Here is a 14,646-nt window from a genome sequence, read left to right as displayed (position 1 = left end):
CAGTGTATCACACTAGGTGTCAGAACACAGCCTGTCCTAAGAATGGAAAAATGATGTAATTCATTTGAGGGCAGCTTTCTTATAAAGGCTGACATTCAAAAGGCTCAAATAAGTGCAACATAAAGGGGGACCAATATGTACCAGGTCATGTACTCTGGAAAGACAGTCAGAGAAAGAGACCCATTATGTGAATACACGGATCTACTTCTTCAGTTTTAATTATCACCTATTCAAATATCACACTTTCTGTATTTTGCTTTCTTCAGCAGGAGCTAAAGCACCTTCAAACATCTATGGGAAAGCAGTAAGAAGCAAATAAATTAATTATAACACTCATTAAACAAACCAGCATTCACAGGAACACTTCAATATCTATTCAAAATAATTCTCATATTTTTTGCCAAGCAGCCACTGAGCAAAACACTTAGCTAATATTATATGTTACCATGTATTTTAGGATATGATTTACATTTTTTAAGTTACACAATCTTTTGTAAAAAACAAAGCTGAAATTTCATATTCATTCATATAGGCATCGACTTCTACAGAAGAACAGCCTGTAATTTGTAGGGAAAAAATATCAGGTTTACAGTACCCTGAGTAAAATTCTTTGAACTGTAAACCAGAAGAACCACAATTAGGAAATATATGTTTGAAAAACACTTGAATTCTTGGCCAATCCTACAGGACACATCCCAAATTAAAAGATTAAAAGCTGTAACTCTAAACACCTTAAAGGACAGTAATTCTCCACAGAGGTTATGGACAAATGAGAAAATGTAAGGAAGTCTTCCTTTATGTTTCTGTGTATTATGTAAAGTGTGTTTGAATGTCTTATAAAAACAAAATCAGTTAAGATATCACCTGTGAAATACCTTTTAAGAAACAAATTCGAATGCATTTGACAGCCTTTAGCTCTTGTCTATTTTGCTACAATGAATTATGTCTTATTCAAATGCTCTTTGCACACCTTGGAATGAAATTCTGGCCCCTTTGAAGTAAATTGGAATTTTACCACTGATTTTATTTGGGCACAAAAGTCAGACATTCTACCTATTTAGAGAAGATGCATTCAGCTGCATTCCTCTTGTTTTATTAATATTTGCTACTCTTTTTTTTTTTAAGGCATTAACGTCCTTCTTTGAATGATGGCAGTGTTTTCAGACAATATTTTAGCAAGTCTTTTTTAAAGAGGGCTGACCTAAGCAATGTTTTCTCCAAGAAAATGTGCTACTTCACTGTTTGTCAACACCTACTAATGAAGGTGACAGGCACAAAAAACCCCTAATGTGTGGTAAGAAAAAAGATGAACTTATCTAACAAGACCTACTTCATGTGAATTACTTAGCGTTAAGTAAACATATAAGAAACTACTCTTTGGAAGTGGGTTATATTTCCCACTTCTGGTCATAACATGGCTGTGGGGTTTCATTGCATAGAGATCAAAGAGTTATGTGTTCAGAGTTGCATCTGTTTTGAGACTGCGAAAAGGCCTTAATGAGAATAATAGTTTAGTTTCCATGTGTGGTTTTCCACTTGTGTCAAGAACAACCAGAGGGGAAAGGAAAAGCAATCATGCTACTCAAAGAAAAGCCTCTTGAGAGCCAGATGTAAACATTTTTTGAGAAACATACAGGTAGTAGGAGTAATTTGGAAAACTATCAAGAAGACTTTGGATCAAATAGATAAGAAATATACTGTTCCTCTAAACTTATTGCATACCTGTTTTGCAAATGGCTTCAGCATGGGCTTGCTTGTCAGTAGCCACAGGCATGCTGTCTTACACCATTTTTTAAAAAGCAATCTTGAAACACAACATGCATTAACATACAATAAGGTACAGGAAAAACACTGACACTCCTCTTATGATCAGTTCCAGGTGTTTGAGTGACATGTAAAAGTGCACTAAAACCACTCGTCCATCATTTATTTAGATCTTCATTTACATTATATGTCTTCTATACAGACAGAAAGCTCAACAGATGATAGCCATATTATAATTAGGGCATCATATTGATCCCAGATCAATCATATCTGAATCAAAATAACTTCATTACCCTCATATAGACTATTGCTGTTACTAATATTAGGTAAGAACTGTCCATGTTGGAGATGACCTCTCATTATCACTTATGTCAACATTCCAGATCATAAAATCCTAAAGAAATGTACAGTTCCATTTGAGGAATGGGCCTAATAATGCATCTTATTATGCTGAGATACATGTGAAACAAGAATAACTTATCACTTGTAAAGATAAATAACATTACACCTGAATTATACCTCATACAAGACTTGAGACATCAGTTTCTATCCCAAAACATACAACAAACCAAAGACACCTTTTCAAAGCACACCTTATGAGACAAGAGGAGTAACAGGGGGAAGGCATTCATTCTGCCTTTTTGTGTTCATCCAAGATGCACAAACTGAGAAATATCTTGGTTTCTCAGCCAGAAACACACCAGGAAATGTACCCTTATGAAAGAAAAGAATACTTTCACATGAAACTCCTTGGTCTAGTCTTAGGCATGTGCACCAGTCCAGGTCTGCAGGACCCTATCTCAGAACGGACTCAGTGGCCCTTGGTGTTATTCCTGATAACCTCAAAATGCCAGGTTAAGAGCTATCATTGGGAGTTCTCTCATTTTGTATTTTTGGCTTTTATTGTCCCATGTAACAGGGACTAAATGTCATAGGCCTTAGCATTTCACAGAAACATTTGATTACAAGAAAATGATTGATGAAAACCATAATTTTCTTTTTCTTTTATCTGATGAGGACTGTTGCGATCAACATACTAGTATTATCCCTTTGGCCACAGCAGTAATCCTTTTGTTATATAAACAACACACAGCAACAGGTCCCCTACCTTCCCATTTAATCTGAAGTTCCTGGCGTATTTTTCTTGCAAACTTTACACCTACGACCCCCAAAGAATCAGTCAGCACCTTCTGTTTGGAGGAAGAGCTAAACAGCCAATCCATGGGTAAAAAAGTAGGGCTACAACGAGGGCACATTTTAATCTCTGCAGGGGCGCTATCACAAAGGTATGGCCTCATTATATGCTAACTTCCATTCCCAGATGAGAGCCAAGCTATTACAACACCCTAGACAGCACCCCAGGAGCTCTTAGGACTGAAGGATCGTATATATATGTACACACACACACACGTGGTTGTTTGCCAGGCCGTGCAGCAGCCTGCAGGAAGGTGAGCGGCCTTCCAGAGGCACGGAAAAGGCAGGAGTAGGGAAAGGCATACGGACAGCTGACAGCACAGGACAGGGCCAGCGGCAGAGACCGCGACGAAGCAGGCACAAAGGCGGAGACACGGACAGAGGCACCACCCACGGCAAGGGCGGGAGCTGGGGCCGGGGCGGAGCCGGGGCCGAGGCGGACCCGCGGCAGGGCCCGCCCCGCCGGCCCCGCTGCCTTTATATTACCGCCCCTGAGGCGCGTTCGCCACTCGCTCCTCCCGACGCGCCGAGGGCGGGTGTTCCCGGCCTCGCTGCCATCGGCGGAAGTGTCGCTACCCCAGTTCCGGCGAACGGGTCGCGCCGCCGGGACGGCACCGGGCATGGCGCTGTGGCTGCCGCGCTCCCGGGACGGCGGAGCCCCGGAGGAGGAGGACGAGGAGCTGACACAGGCTGCCGCCTTCCGCCAGCGCTTGCCGGAGGTGCAGGTACGCCCGTACCCCGCAGCCCCGGCCCCTCTCCCCGCGTCTGGCGCCCGGGGGCGCGGTGCGGGTCGGTGCTGGGCGGCGCGGCCCGCGGAGGGGCGGCGGCGGGAGCGGGGTCGCCGTGCCGAGCCGGGGCCGTGCCGGAGCGCCCGCCGGGGCTCCGAGGGCCGGTGGGGACAGGTGGGGTCTGGCGGGCCGCCCTGGTAGCAGCTCCACCGCGGGCAGGCGATGCGGAAGGAGCTGGGCTGAGTTATCCCAGCGTCCCCGTGCCCAAGGAGCTGATAGGTAGGCGGTGTGTTTCTCTGTTGGCCAGGGCGAGGCGGCGATTTATAAACGCGTTGTAAGGAGTTCTGTGTGGTCTCACAAGCAGCTGCCATGACGTTACTTTTCCAACGGTGGAATTTTCTTCTTGTTACTGCAGAAATAAAAATGCTGTAGTTCTCAGACAAAGTTGGGACAATAAGTTTGATTTACTTGCGTTAAAGTTTCCTTCAGATAGTCTTTCACAAATTGTCCTTCGTGTGCCCCTGCCAGAGGCTATCAGCACTGCAGATTTCATAACGTGGCAGTGGAAGGCTGAGGAACTAATGCATATGGATGCATTTTTCTTCACTCTTGGTGAGAAAGGCTTGGCATATTAGTGAGTGTGAATTCTGAGCACACACCTGGAAATAATATAAATAGGGTTGCTTAAGATGTCCCTTTTCTCTCCCAGTTATGAGTGGTGACATCCGCAACAGATTTGACCTGAAGGAGCATGTGTTTGTGCTGGGCCTTGGCCGCTTTATAACTTAAATACCACTTCTTGTGTCAGTTCAAGAGAAGATGTTGGCCATTTGTTTGGGTACTAATACTGAAATGCAGGGAGCAGCAGTTACTTTACTGTTGTGATCTGACATTGTAAGCCCAATACTTCCTTATCAGAAGTGTATATTCAGAGTATTCTCACACTTGGCTGCTGCTAATGTTCCAGCCCTAAGACAGCCAGAGGGATTTCAGCTGTGTCAAAAGTATTTTTGCAGTCTGGAGACTATTACTGATAGCAGCACATGATCCATGATTCTGCAAATACACTTAATAAACTTAGGGTGACTTGAATTGGAAATCTCTTTCTAGAAGACATAGCTGTACATTGCCATGCTTCATCACTTCTGCTATTATAATGCTGCATATCTAAGGTGCCTTCCAGGTGCATTATTATTAGCTTTGGAATTTAGGCCAGTCTGCTTCTATAGAAATGGTAAATCAACAATTTTCTCTCCATAAATACCATGTCTGATTTTCCTCACAGACATACAGCCAAGGGATTGAATTAGCCTGCCAAAAAGAAAGAGAGTTTGTGAAGCACTCTGTAGAATGCACCTGGAACCTAGCAGAAGCCCAGCAAAAATTTGGTAATTTAGCACTGCATAATTCAGAATCCTCTGATCAGGAATCTGCTCAAGCAAGGACTGAAGCTGCCGAGTTGAGAAGGAGGGAGGAAGAGTGGAGAAGAAAAGAAGAAGCGCTAAACCAGAGGGAACGACAGAATCTATGGAACACAGATCCTGTTAGTAAAGAAGTTTTTAATAAGGTATGACCTACATCATTGTGCATGGAAGCAAGCTAGCCTGTTTTGTTCATTCCAGTTGTTAATAGTCTCTGAGTGTCTTCTGTGTCTTGTACAGAACAAAAACACAATATGTCACTCACCTCTGTGCCTGGGAAGGTCATGGAATATACCATGGAATAGACCTTTCTAGGAGCTGTGCTCAGGCACACGTAGGACAGGGAGGTGGTTCAGGACAGCACAGGTGCACCAAGGGCAGGTCCTGCCAGACCAATTCTTCAGTGGCCTTATCAGTGACGAGGTGATGGCATCAGTGGACAGGTGAAGGGTGGCAGATGTCATTTATCTGGACTTCTGCAAAGCCTTGGATGGGGTCTCATACAGCATCCTTCTCTTAAACTGGAGAGAGACAGATTTGATGAACTGTTAGGTGGATAAGGAAGTGGTTGGTTGGTGGCATGCAAAGGGTAGTGGTCGATGGCTCGGAGTCCAATGGACACCAGGGGCCAGTGGTGTCCTTCAGGGGTCTGTACTGGGACCAGTGTTATTTATTGTCTTTATTAAAATTAAACAGACAGATTGGGTGCACTTTCAGGAAGTTTGCAGATGATATCAAGCTGAGTGGTGCAGTATTAGATGCGAAGGAAACCTTCCAGAGGACCTGAACAAGATGCAGAAGTGGGTCCACGGGGATCTCATGTGTTTTAACAAGGCCATGTGCAAGGTGCTGAACCTGGGTCAGGGCAACCCCCAGTCTCAGCACAGGCTGGGGATGAACAGATCCCAGCAGCCCTGCCCAGAAGGGCTTAGGGTGCTGGTGGCTGAGAGGCTGGACATGACCCAGCCATGGGCACTCCCAGCCCAGAAAGCCAGACGTGTCCTGGGCTGCATCCAGAGCAGGGTGGGCAGCAGGGCCGGGGAGGGGATTCTGCCCCTCTGCTCTGCTGAGACCCACCCCAAAGTAATGCACCCAGTTCTGGGGTCCCCAATACAAGAAGGAACGCCTGTTGGAGCAGCTCCAGAGGAGCGCTACAGAGCTGATCAGAGGGCTGGAACACCTTTCCTGTGAGGAAAGGCTGGGAGAGCTGGGGTTGTTTAGCTTGAAGAAAAGAAGGATCCAGGAAGCCCTAATTTACCTTCATATGACCTCTCAGTATTTAAAGGGACCTTATAAGAAAGAGGGAGAAAAACATTTTTTATCGCAGGCTGTGCTGACAGGACAAGAGGGAATGGCTTTAAACTGAAAGATGGTAGGTTTAGATTGGATGTAAGGAAGATTCTTTTTTATTATTATGATATCAGGATGCTGGAACCAGTTACCCAGGGAAGCTGTAGATACCCAATCCCTAGAAGCAACAGAGGTCAGATTAGACTGGTTTTGGAGCAACCTAATCCAGTGGAAGATGTTCTTGCCTGGGCAGGGATGGTTGAAACTCATTGGTCTTTAAATGTCCAATCCGACCCAGAATATGAAAGTGTTAGTTTGCCTCTAATACTGTCTACTGTAATACAAATTATTTAGCATGAGCTTTTTTTAATAGTAGGATCTTATCTTTGATTTCACAATTTAATTTCAACAGCTATCGTTGCCTTTTACTGAGCCCTAAAGTCACAAGCCAGACACAGTCAGGTGATAAATGTGGTTAACTTTTTGTGAAGGGTCCCAAAATACACGCTGAAAAATGCACTGAAGGTGCATATGTGACCTAGAGCAACTACAGTTTTGTAAGGGTAGCAAATTAGCATAATTGACAAGAACGTCCAATTAGAAACACAGATGTTGAGGTACTATGCCCTCTTCTGAAGCCCCAATTCCTCTCTAGTGCTTTATGGTAGAGTGTTGTCCTTGGCTTCAGAAGAAACTAGATAAGGATTGAGGTTTTAGGAATGTATTTTGTCTTTCTTGCTAACCAAGTAGGTAAAATTCTAGCTATGAATCTATATAGCTATACAATAACAGGCTACACAGCTACAAATAGACATGATAATATAAAAAAGCAAAAATGAGTTTCTCATCACTATCACATCTCCTAATTTCTCCTGATCCAGACTGCAATGTACATGATTCTCATTACTAACAAATCAATAAGTTCCTGTATGAAAACAGAAGTTTTTCAGAGATTATAAGGAAACTTTGAAATTCTGTTACTAGGTAAGACACTTTCTGAAAAAAATCCTCCTCAAATATGATACAACTCTAAAATTAGAACATAGCCATTTAAATAGTAATATGTTAAAGTATAATAACTCCTTTATGTCACTAAACAGTATGTGAGTATGTGTGGATTTTATGTAATAGTACAATCTTTCTCTTCCGCAGAGTTTTATTAATCAAAAAAGAAAAGAAATTGAAGATGAGTCTGTGTCTGAACCACTTATGCAAAAACATGAACAAAAGATTAGACACTTCGGTGAGTCTGCTTTTCCAACATCTTGTGGTTCCTACAGAATTTTTTGGTTTGCTCCTTCTTGTACAGAATGAATGCTAATAAATGAAAGACCTAAGTGACAGACTGTTCAGTTTTATTTTATCAGGACTCCAGGGATATTCCACACAAGTGGGAAAAGATGGGGACATTCCTAGACATATAAGTCATGTATATAAAAGTGGATGGGTCATCCATGACTCTCTCCTTTTTTAAAGGAGATGAAGTTAAATCTTTTATTAAATGATTTTCTGTTACCTGTTAATTTATAAGGGTAATGGCTGATTAAATGGACATATTTGTTAACACCTACACTGAGAGTATGTGTGCTCAGGATTGTGCGTTTAAAACTATACTTAGTTATCCACTAGGTGTCACTTTAGCTCTGTCGTAATTGTTAAACTCGACTGAGCACAAAGCTGATCTTGTAATCTAAAATTTGTATGGTTCTCTGAAGTGCTTGCCATTCGGGCTGGTTTCGTGCTATAGTATAGTATTGCCATATTTGGAATTCTGGAACAATCAAGACTAAGACTGGATTGGCAGAATTCAGTTGTTCTTAGAAAGTTGTTTTTACTTTTTTTTTTTTTTTTTGGCTTCTGGGGGACTTAAAGCGGTTTTAAAGAAAGGGCTTTGAGCCCTGTTAACCTTAGCAAGCCTTTCAAGTATCAAGTAAAGGCACAACACTGTCAAGAGTATGCAAATAGTAGTAATAGGCACAGGTTCTCTTAAGTACCTTAACTATTCAGTGTAATGATATTGGAATTAGAAAATATCTCTCCTGCTGTGCATTTCAGCAGGTAAAAAAAGAAGAGGCTATCTTGTAGGCTTCCTAGCTGAGAGTTGGGCAAAATTACTCTTTGTCTAAATTCAAATTAGACTGTTAAAGAAGCAACCTTATTACAGAAGGTAATTTTTTTTAATACTTCCTGAGTTCAAAGCCATGTTATTATTTTAATTTGTGATACATAAGTCCATTGTAGAAAGCCACAGTACATTAATGCTTTCTGAAGTCACTTGTTCCATGCTCTGGAAGGGGAAGCTCTGCCAAGGGGCAGTGTGGACTCCGCTATATTGCATGAGTCTTGCTTCTGGATCCTCTTCTGGCTTCAAAACAATGAAGAACTTGCACAGAGTAACTTGAAAATAGTCTAAAAGAAATACAACCTGTTGCTTTCTCTTTCAGCATTTGTTTGCTAGAATTAAGATCATCTCAGGTCATTACCATTGAATTATCTTTAGCCCTGTTATAATTACGTGCTGATAGACGGGTGAAGCTGTACATCTGGTACCTGTTGCCAATAATGACTGTCAGAGATAGGACAACTGGAAGTGCTATGAGTATTGAGTTCTGATTTTTACATTTGGCTTGTTACTTGAAGCTAGTGCCATGATACTGCCATTCAAAGTTCTAATTAACTTTCCAATACTGGAAATACTGGGTTTGTTTTTTGAGATCAAGGTGTTTGTATAATTAATTTGAATTCTCTAAAAGTCTAGCAAACTATATGCTTTAATTTTTGACAGATTACAGGTTCTGTTCTTTGTGTTTTTATTTGCAAACATTTAGAGGATTTGTGTTTGTTAGAATCACTTTATGTAAATATCTGTCCATAAACTTTTTAAGCTATTTGGTGTTGTAATTAACAGATATTTGCACCACTTTGTTAGCTTGTGAGGACTGATTAAAAATAAATTATCAGCATTACTAGAAGTGCATGACTGTTACAATCTGCTTTTAGTATCTTCAAAGACTAATTATGCCTTCTAGTGATGCTCTTTCAGCATTGATAGATGTATAAATAAAACCCCCAAATTTAGCTGCATGCTGTTATTCTGAGGTTAGTAAATTGCCAAGTTGTTATGTATACTTGGTATCAATACAGGTAATTTCCTTGCTGCATTAAATCATTTATCTGTTTAGAATATCTTAACTGTGTTTCTCTTATTAGGCATGCTGAGCAGATGGGATGATAGTCAAAGGTTTTTGTCTGATCACCCATACCTTGTATGTGAAGAAACATCTAGATATCTCATGTTGTGGTGTTTTCATCTAGAAGCTGAACAGGTATGAAGATGTTTAAATCTTTGGAAGCACACATTTTCCTATTTGCACAGTAGAAATGTGACCAAATTCATTAGCTGTTTAACTGTTCTTCCAGCCCTCTCTACTTTATTGATAGTGCATTGTCACATTTATGTCTAGTTATAGCTAACTATGAGTCCTCTTATTTCTGTAAGCATCAGTTCACATCTGCTTAGGAACTGGAACAAAAGGAAATTCTGCTGAATTTTAGAAATATATCTTTAAATCATGACTTTAACTTTTTTTCAGAAAAGAGCTCTGATGGAGCAAGTAGCACACCAAGCAGTTGTAATGCAGTTTATTATAGAAATTGCCAGAAGCTGCAATGTGGATCCAAGAGGATGTTTTCGTCTCTTTTTCCAAAAAGCCAAAGTAAGTCAACTTGGGTAATAATGTGAGAAACTCTTGATACGATACAAGTGTTTTAGAAGGGATTTCTTCCCAACCATGTGAGGCTAAAGAAATTTTTGACTGATTTAGGCTTATGGGAAAGAGTTTTGATAGCAATTATTTTCTAGATAGACCACTTTGTTATAATTCTGGTTCTGCTAATGAAAGCTTAGCGGATTTTGCTTGTAGGTGGAAAGCAAGATGCGGCTGGGGGACAGCAGGTGTGTCACAGACGAGTAATAACTAAGTAAGAACAGCAAACACGAACTGATCTCACACTGGTCTGACTATTGACTAATTACACACGTTTTCAAAGTCTCCCCCTTACTGTGAGGCAGCTATATAAAGTGTCCCTTTCTCATGACTGAAATAGGGCAATCCAGAGCTTCGTAGGAAAAAGGTGGGAAAACTGAAACTGTGATTTGCTATAGACTGTTCAGTTGTTCAAGACTCTAATGGATCTTAATGTTGCCTAAACTAGTATAGTTAAAATGTGGGTTAGTTTGTGCTTTACTTTTGATCTAAGGGCTTCAACAAGCACCTGTTGTAAGGATACCTTCTGAGTTGGAATAAATTACAGGCTAAAATTAGGCTTGGTTTTACATGTTCTCAGATAAATCAGCTACTTTACTTATGCATATAAATGCTACAGATTGTCTTAAAAAGAAATCTGCATGAAACATAACTTTAAATTGACTAACTTTATCCCTGAGTTGTTCACAGTTGTTACTCCCCAAAAGGTATAACGTGTCATTACTGCCTGGATTTTTTTCAGCACTGTGTAAGCTTACAATTCAAAAGAACAAATACTTCATTTTTTTTTCTTTGCAGACAGGAGAAGGCTACTTTGAGGCCTTTAAAAGTGAACTTGAGGCATTCAAGGCGAGAGTGAGAATCTGGTCACAATCACATGGCTTTCAAACCATGTTACTCCATGATCTCAATGTCAGTCCTGGCTGTGTGGGAGAATGGACATCTTTTTTCCAGGTAGGTTTATTTTTTCCAAAATTTAATTTAACTAAAGCAGGATTAGGTCCTACTAGAGAAGCTGTACCTTTCTGAGATATAAAGAGGATTATTTCTTGAATTGCTAGTGCTTAGGATATATCATGCAGTGTTATTAATACACAAGGCATTTATGGCCTTTCTTTTTACTTGCTGGAATTCAGAGCATCAGCAAAAGGTCAAAAGTATATGTTTGTTCATTGCCTTTACATTTTCATTCCTAAAATAAACACTGCATGATAAATCTGATCAGATCTTAGAACTGTATTCCCAGTCATCACCACAAGCAGTGTAAAATCATGGGATCAGTCAAGTAAGTTACAGAATCATAGAATGGTTTGAGTTGGAGCAGACCCTAAAAATCATCTAGTTCCAAACTCCCTGCCGTGGCAGGGACACCTTTCATAGGCCAGACAGCCCCATCCAGCCAGGCCTTGAACACTACCAGGGACCTCACAACTTCTCTGGGCAAGAGAAGTCAAGTTTAAGGAAAGCCTTCCTATAAAAGGGTATGCTTAGGTGTTTTTTGCAGTTCCAGTTATGGCCACATTCTGTAATGAAGAAACAACTTAAAAGATTGTCAAAAATTATGTATTAGTAAGGAGTCACAATTGAAAGTACTTGTTTGAAATAATTTGATTAAAGTACCTCTCAAAGGTAGATCAAACAGCTGAATTTTATATAAATGTGCAGTTAGGTGCTAGAAGTATTAAGACCAAATACAAGCTATGCTAGCAAATTTAAAAAAATCTTGACACAGTGACAAAATAGGGGTGGAGGATGTTTTCAGATCTTACTTCCTTTCTATTGTAAATTTGTCTCATCATAAGATGGACAATGGAAACAGTCTTTGTTTCTCTCTCTCTCCCTCCATCTATATAATTATGAAGCATTAAGCTGTCAGTTTTTCATCTGTTGCAGAACACAGGAGATCTACAAGGTTCCATAAACACAGATGACTGCGGTTTCAACTCTGTGATACAAAGAGATGAAGAAGAATCCAAAATGATGGACACATTTTAGTACTTTTTAAGACTGAGGCCAAGTACTCTTTTATTTCCCTTTTTTTTTTCCCCAAAGAAACAAACATGGCTATTTTCTTGACACTTATTTTTCTGGGTACTGCACTTTATTTTTCGTGTCAGATTTTTGTTGTTTTGATTTGATTTGGGGGGGTGGGGAGGGACTTTGAAGGGTGGGTAATTAAGAAAAAACTTGTAATATTGTTTGAAATGTGCTGCTAGGTTTTTAGTTGTCCTTGAAGAGCAGGGTTCTTATATTGCCGAATGTGAAACTGGATGTGTTTTCTGCTACTAACCTTGCCTTTCATGATTTTAGAAATTAAACATCTGCACAAATACAATGTTTACAAGAAGCAGCAGATTCTTGGTAGAATCTGCTATTGTCTTACTACAGATGTGGATATGTTTTACTCTGAATATTGGAGATTGCAACTGTATTCATGCTACCTTGCTGACAGTAGAAGCTCTCAAATTTGGTTATCACTAATAGCAATAAATTAGTATCTGGTATCAGTATTTCTGATCTGAATGGATTAGATTAAAACACTGGCTTTCTACCTCTTCTAAGGGGATATAAATGTTATATTGTACTTTCATTAAACATAACTTGGTTTAATCCTAAAACATAACAACACTTGTCTACAAATGAATGCTGGGTTGTATGATTTCTGGGAGTCTGATTCTCTTCTTGTTCATCAGGCTAACTTCAGATTTATTTTTTTAAACCCAAGTCTTGTTGTGGTTGAAGTCATTGAGGAAGGGAACTTATACAAGGGTTAGGCTAAGACCTCAGTTTAAACAAAAAGCTTTGTTACAAGTCACGTAGGGAAGTGTCATGCATGTTACTTCATATGCTGTTCAACCAAAGTGGGTTTCTGACATTGTCAACTCAAACATTAAGTGGAAAAGCATTAAAAGCTTCTTGTTTAAGAAGCTGGAAATCCAAATACATTTTCTAGACAACAGAATCTTGCACTCCAGAACTCTGCTGTGCTTTTCTAACTTGCTGCTATTACAGCAGGTCTGTCTATAAAAATGTATACTTTAATTGGAAGACTAGCAATGACAGCTTATGCCTCAGGTAATGGTATCCGTACTATTCTTCATCCATTACTGAATTGCCCTGATTTTATGTAGGTTTGGATGACATATTGATTTCAAAAGTTCAGTGCTCATAGCCTACCTCCAGTTTTTAGTTCATGCAGAACAACCCCAGGCAGTGCCACAAGCTGATACAGAGTGGCTGGAAAGCTGCTCACAGGAAAAGGGCCTGGGGGTGCTGGGGCCAGTGACTGAATGTGAGCCCAGGTGGCCAAGAAGGCCAATGGCATCCTGGCCTGTGCCAGCAATAGTGTGGCCAGCAGGAGCAGGGCAGGGATTGTCCCCCTGTACTCAGCATTGGTGCAGCTGCACCTCAAATCCTGTGCTCAGTTTTGGGCCCTTTACTCCAGGAAGGACATGGAGATGCTGGAGCGTGTCTAGAGAGGGGCAGTGGAGCTGGTGTAGCTGTGGAGCACAAGTTCTGTGAGAGGAGCAGCTGATTGAGTTGGGGTTGTTCAGGCTGGTGAAAAGGAGGCTCGGGCACATTATCACTCTCTACAACTGCCTGAAAGGAGGGTATAGCTGGGTGGGGTTTGGCTCTTCTCCCTGCTAAGAAGTAACAGGACAAGAGGAAATGGCCTCAAGCTGTGGTCAGGGCAGTTCAGGTTGGACATCAGGAGGACTTCCTTCACTGAAAGGGTTGCCAAGCATTGGAATGGGCTGCCCATGGAAGTGTTGGAGTCACCACCCCTGGGAGTGTTTAAGAAATGACTGGACATGGCATCTAGTGCTGTGAGTTATTTGGCAGGGTGGTGATGGTCAGAGGTTGAACTCAATGATTTTGGAATTTTTTTCCGACCTTAACTATTATGTGATTTGGGAAATAGATTCCAGTAATTTTCAGTTTTGCCTACAGCCAAGTCTGCAGAATAAACCAGAATATTAGTACCAATGCAATAACAAATACACTCATAGAAGTAGCTTTCCATATGACTTCTATTCACTAGCCTTCTTTTGCAAACAGTCTGAAGACTGAAGAGCAAGGAGTAGTTCCACATGCAAATTTGAGACAAAAAATACAAATTTCTACTGCATCTGGTTAAACTTGACAAATACTCCAGGAAAGGGAAAGTAAACACTGCCTCCTCCTTAATAATTAGTTAAATATTAAAGGAAACTTAAAGGAAAACAAGTAACTTCAGGTTGTTTTTTAACTGAATGTTGTATACAAGGGTAGTAAGGGCAATATAGCACAGTGACTTGCTACCCTTAGCAGTGGATCTAACAACCTATTACACAGTAGAACTTATTTCTTGAGTTTCTAAGGGGGTAAAACTGGATGGTGCAGAAATAAATGTCAAATAATGAGATTTCCTCCCCCGCTCCTCCTCCTGGTTCACTGAAATTTATGTATGCTGGTGAAAAAAATGGACATTTTTATTGAAAT

General features: G+C 40.7%; 1 protein-coding gene across 2 annotated transcripts; it reads left to right on the top strand.

The window, feature by feature from the left end:
• The first annotated feature begins 3,471 nt into the window (after window positions 1-3,471).
• On the top strand, window positions 3,472-12,674 carry CDC37L1 (cell division cycle 37 like 1, HSP90 cochaperone). 2 transcript variants are annotated; one of them, XM_054651951.2, is made up of 7 exons: window positions 3,472-3,683; window positions 5,113-5,253; window positions 7,550-7,640; window positions 9,608-9,723; window positions 9,991-10,113; window positions 10,963-11,118; window positions 12,058-12,674. In XM_054651951.2, the coding sequence occupies exons 1-7, from the start codon at window positions 3,579-3,581 to the stop codon at window positions 12,157-12,159; spliced, it is 834 nt and encodes a 277-aa protein (XP_054507926.1). In that variant the 5' UTR covers window positions 3,472-3,578; the 3' UTR covers window positions 12,160-12,674. The 2 variants fall into 2 exon arrangements, with proteins under 2 accessions (XP_054507926.1, XP_054507925.1); XM_054651950.2 differs by having other exon boundaries at window positions 3,475-3,683; window positions 4,972-5,253.
• The last annotated feature ends 1,972 nt before the right edge of the window (window positions 12,675-14,646 follow it).

This window comes from Agelaius phoeniceus, chromosome Z, assembly GCF_051311805.1.
Source record: "Agelaius phoeniceus isolate bAgePho1 chromosome Z, bAgePho1.hap1, whole genome shotgun sequence".
Lineage (NCBI taxonomy): Eukaryota > Metazoa > Chordata > Aves > Passeriformes > Icteridae > Agelaius > Agelaius phoeniceus.
Note: the sequence above shows the minus strand (reverse complement) of the source record. Positions and strands in the feature narration are given on the sequence as shown.